Here is a 4,327-nt window from a genome sequence, read left to right as displayed (position 1 = left end):
GATCTTGTACTGTAGGCTTGGAATACTGTAGGTTGCAACCTACACCAATCAGAGTTAAAATGATAAATTCTAAACGTTAAATATAATGATAAATCAGAACTACGTTGATAAATAGAGAAAGGTATTGCAATATCCATTATGAATACAAGAGAAAATTGACACAAGAGTGCCAGGGTGAGGATGTATATAATCCCGATACAAACCAAAAGTTGTGAAAATATCACGGTTAAGGGTAAAGTATGAGCCTTAAGATAAGATAAGATATCCTTTATTCGTCCCACACTGGGGAAATTTACAATGGAGACTTCTTCTTACTTTTTCTTTTCCGATTGATATAAAAATGATTTAGTAGATATAAACACATAACGTGGTAGGACTAGATAAGTTTTTTTACTTCATCCTACTCCCTTGAACATAATAACTGTGTTGAATGAAGACTGATTTCTTTCTTTTACTTTTTTATCCACCTTATTTTCTGTCAAATTATTACTGTATATGTTTTATGTTCAATAAACAAACAAACCAAACCAACCAAACCAATCAGATATTAGTTCCTCTTGTTAATATGTTGTTGACTGTTTGATTTTAGGTTGATACTAATTAAAATAATAAATCAATCAATGATTCACCAACAGTTATGCAAATAACAGAGTATGCCAGGCTACAACAAGGAATATGGTAACCCCCGTCTCAACAGAGGTGTGCAAATGTAGCAAAAATGGCCAAAATGGCACTCTGGAATTACAGCATGAGTCAAATGTTAAAGTGTGTTTGAAGACCTTAAAATAACTTTAAGTACTGATAAAGTTATTAAAGCATACCAAGGGTTTATTCAAAGATGTCATTTCGCAGAATCTCACATATTGTTGCAAGGTCTGGAACCTAAGCAGGAGCTATGACTGCACGTGTAATATCAAAATGAACTAAATGATGCTTGCATTTCAAACAGCCCTTCATTTATCCTTCATTAAATCCAACACAATGATCAAGCAGAGACAAAAAATGCAGTCAATGTCAAATTATGAGAAATCCGTTTTTCTATTCATGGCTGGGCAAAATAGAGCAACATGCGGGTACCAGCTTGTCACATTGGTGGCAAATAATTGTTATGAGACCAAAGAAATCACATAGAAAAAATGCTTACATTGGTACTGCCGAAAGGTGTTTTCAGAAATCGCCCCCCCCCCCGCCATCCCTGCAAATATGCAAAGAAAAAAGCAGTGGCCTTGCAACGTTGTCCCCATGAAGTGGGGCGGGCGGGCAGACAGGATCTGAAATTGTGTTAATATGCTGTCCGGGGTGTAAGAGGCCGGCACGCGGGGAGCCGCCTGCAATCAGCCAAATACCCAGAGACAGGTCCTGGGTGGCCCCGGGCGACGCTTCTTGTGTTCTCCCCCCTTCGCGCCACCGACCCTCGGCATGCCAAAGTGGCCACATCAGTCCCGCCGAGCTCGTTTGGACCAATCTCTTCAAGCCATGGTGCTTCCTTCTCATGCAAGAAAGCAAAGTTGCCCAAAAAATTGCAGAGAGTCACTCAAACAGTAACACCCGGAAATTATTTAAACAGCCAGATTAAGGGTTGTGAATGTCATTATGATTTTGAAATTAAGAACACATGACTCGTTCATGCAGACATTTCAAGTATGTATTTATTATTATATATGTTATTGTAAAATAAGAGAAAATACAGAGCTGGAAGCATGGTTAAAACGAATCAGAGTGAGTCTGAGCATATAGATATGATTTTAATTATAAACACGTCAACAATTTATGAAATTCATTTTTGCGACACAATTAAAAAATGTTATTCTTTGCGGGCATGAAATATAAGCCTTATTCGCACACTTGGGCTTTTTTTCCCCACAGTTGTACAATACAATCTTGTGACACGTGCAAGACCTTGAAAAATAAAAAGGTTCTCAGTATTCTGGACGGGTGAAAAAGATTAGGCATCAAAGCATCATAACGGGAAATTCCGTCCTAGTTTCTGTAAAAAAAAAAAAAAAAAGTCAAAATGAAATGACATTTTTCTAACCGGATTGGTGTTGAAATTTGCATAGATTACAAATTGAAGGGGGTGGGGGCGGAGATTAAATTGATCATTCACTTTAGTTCGAACGCGGCCTGCGGGCAAATAACTGACAAGGCCTGAAGAGTTGATTACCAACGCAGCGTTCGTTGAATCAAGACGAGACATCGCAGCATCAAGTCGATCAGAATTGTGCACAATTTTCTTACATCATGACTTGAAGAAAAAAAAAAGTTGAGCCTGAAAGATGTAGTAGGCAGCTAAAAAGTTCGCGGGTAAGAGAGCGGGAGCGAATCAAGGCTTGTCGTTACAATGTTTGAACAGAGTCGACGGGGTTCCCGAGAAGTTGGAACACTTCTCGGGGCAGCTGGCCAGAGCCGAGCCCGAGAAGGGGTACACGGCGGTGGCTTGGCCGAAGGGCGCCAGGGCGGCGGGGATGGGCGACGAGAGGCTCTGTCCCTGGTTGAGGTAGGCCACCAGGCGCCGCATCTCCTCCAGAGCCTGAGCCTGCATGAGGATGTAGTTCTTGGCCAGGAGGAGAGTGGCTATTTTGGAGAGTTTTCTCACCGACGGGCTGTGGGCGTAGGGGATGACGGCTCTCAGGCCGTCCAGCGCGTCGTTAAGGTCGTGCATCCTCCTCCTCTCGCGAGCGTTAATGCTGAGCCGTAGGGAGCGCTGCTCCTTGGACTTCTTGGCCAGGGGACCCCCGGGCTTGTCGTCCCCGAAGGGCGCGCCTCTTTTCCGTGACTCCAGCGAGTCGAATGCATCCTCGTCGTCGCTGGTGTGCTCCCCGCCGCTCTCGTTGGACTTGGCCGTCTGCCCGCTGAGGAAGTCGGTGGCCGGCGTGAGCGGGAAACGGCCGGGGGCTCCGGGACCGTGGCCGGCGCCGAAGCCGAAGGCTGACTGGCCGTAGCGCTGCGTCAGGTCGAGGAGCGCGTCGTTGCTGATGGACTTGAGCAGGTTCTCATCGCTGGCGTTCATCTTCGCTCCCGGAATAAATAAGAATTGAGAAGGAAAAAAAAGCCGTCCACTTCCCGTTTCTTTTTAGAACTGGAACCAACACGCCGTTTCGCTTTGCCCCTCTCCTCGGCTCTGTGGTCACTCTTGAAGAAGGAGGCTGGTGAGGAGTGTGAAAGTCTACATGTGCGCGCCGCTCCTCGCTACTGCGCGTAGAGCTCGCCACCTCCGCCGCATCCGCCACAAACAACAACAATTTGGGATCAAACTTGTTCAAGTGTGCTCGGCGGATGATGTCGCGCGCTGCTTTCAGCCTCTCGCGCCCCCCTTTCTTCGCCTTGGGCCAAGTGAGGCTCGCGCCCGGCCCCGCGCAAGCGTTAGTATAGGCGCGCCAAACCCGCCGGGGATTACTCGCTCGACCAATCGCGGCGAGCGTTTCATTAACGGGAGCGGCTCTTCCCCAGTCTTCAATCGCTGTGTGTTCACTGTAACGTAAAGTGACACATAGGCATAGCCCACTGCGTTGGCCATTTTCGGACAATTGAACCCGTGCAGGCAGTGGTGGGAAGCAACTAAGTCTACATACTCGGTGGCTGTACCTAAGTAGATTTTTCCGGTATCAGTTCTCGAGTATTTTTTATGACTATGACGAGAGATCGCATTATGATTGATTAATTGATTGATATCTTGAAGACTTGAGGCAAAAAAATAACCAGGCACCTGCAATGGAGCGACGTAAACTAGAGAGCATTGACCACGATGACGTGACATTGGGAGAAGTCAGATGTTCCCCATTCGTGGCCCCATTTAAGATCATTGTTAAAGGAGTTTGCTTCAAGAAAAAAAAATCACAGCAATTTTTGAGTCTTTATTTATCCAATTATGACGGGCTGAGTAAATACCCCCCCCCCCCACACACACACACGTTTTTTACCTGCCACCCCAATGAAGTTTTATTCTTTATATGGTGTCTCAAGCTTTTTTTGTTTATCACGAATACCTGGTTTGGGTTGAAATAATTATATTTTCTGTCAGGAAAGGCCTACCCTAGGTGTGATTATATAGTATAACTGGGAATAAAACGGAATGTTTACTTGTCTCTGGTGTTTCAGTACAGTCCAGTTTATACTTTTTTGCTTTTGTTCAAGTGAAGTCCAATCACAACTTACTTGACCAAACTCTTTATGTGTTCACACAACTTGAGTAGAGAGTGTGAGTAGAGTACAGCACTTCATCACCTCGTGTAAAGTGGACTCCTATTTCTGTGGCATAGGAACCAAGCCTCTATGTGGATCATGAACAATGAACATCTGACTGGACAGCAAAGCACAGGAGATGGAT

General features: G+C 45.0%; 1 protein-coding gene across 1 annotated transcript; it reads right to left on the bottom strand.

Moving 5' to 3' along the window:
* Window positions 1-1,629: 1,629 nt before the first annotated feature.
* bhlhe23 (basic helix-loop-helix family, member e23) lies at window positions 1,630-3,887 on the bottom strand. Its single transcript, XM_052056847.1, has one exon. The coding sequence runs from the start codon at window positions 3,008-3,010 to the stop codon at window positions 2,324-2,326; it is 687 nt and encodes a 228-aa protein (XP_051912807.1). The 5' UTR covers window positions 3,011-3,887; the 3' UTR covers window positions 1,630-2,323.
* Between the last annotated feature and the right edge of the window lie 440 nt (window positions 3,888-4,327).

This window comes from Hippocampus zosterae, chromosome 2 (assembly GCF_025434085.1).
Source record: "Hippocampus zosterae strain Florida chromosome 2, ASM2543408v3, whole genome shotgun sequence".
NCBI classification, from domain to species: domain Eukaryota; kingdom Metazoa; phylum Chordata; class Actinopteri; order Syngnathiformes; family Syngnathidae; genus Hippocampus; species Hippocampus zosterae.
Note: the sequence above shows the minus strand (reverse complement) of the source record. Positions and strands in the feature narration are given on the sequence as shown.

Coding starts and splice junctions, on each gene's coding strand:
- bhlhe23 (XM_052056847.1), bottom strand. CDS start 3,010: ATGAACGCCAGCGATGAGAACCTGCTCAAGTCCATCAGCAACGACGCG.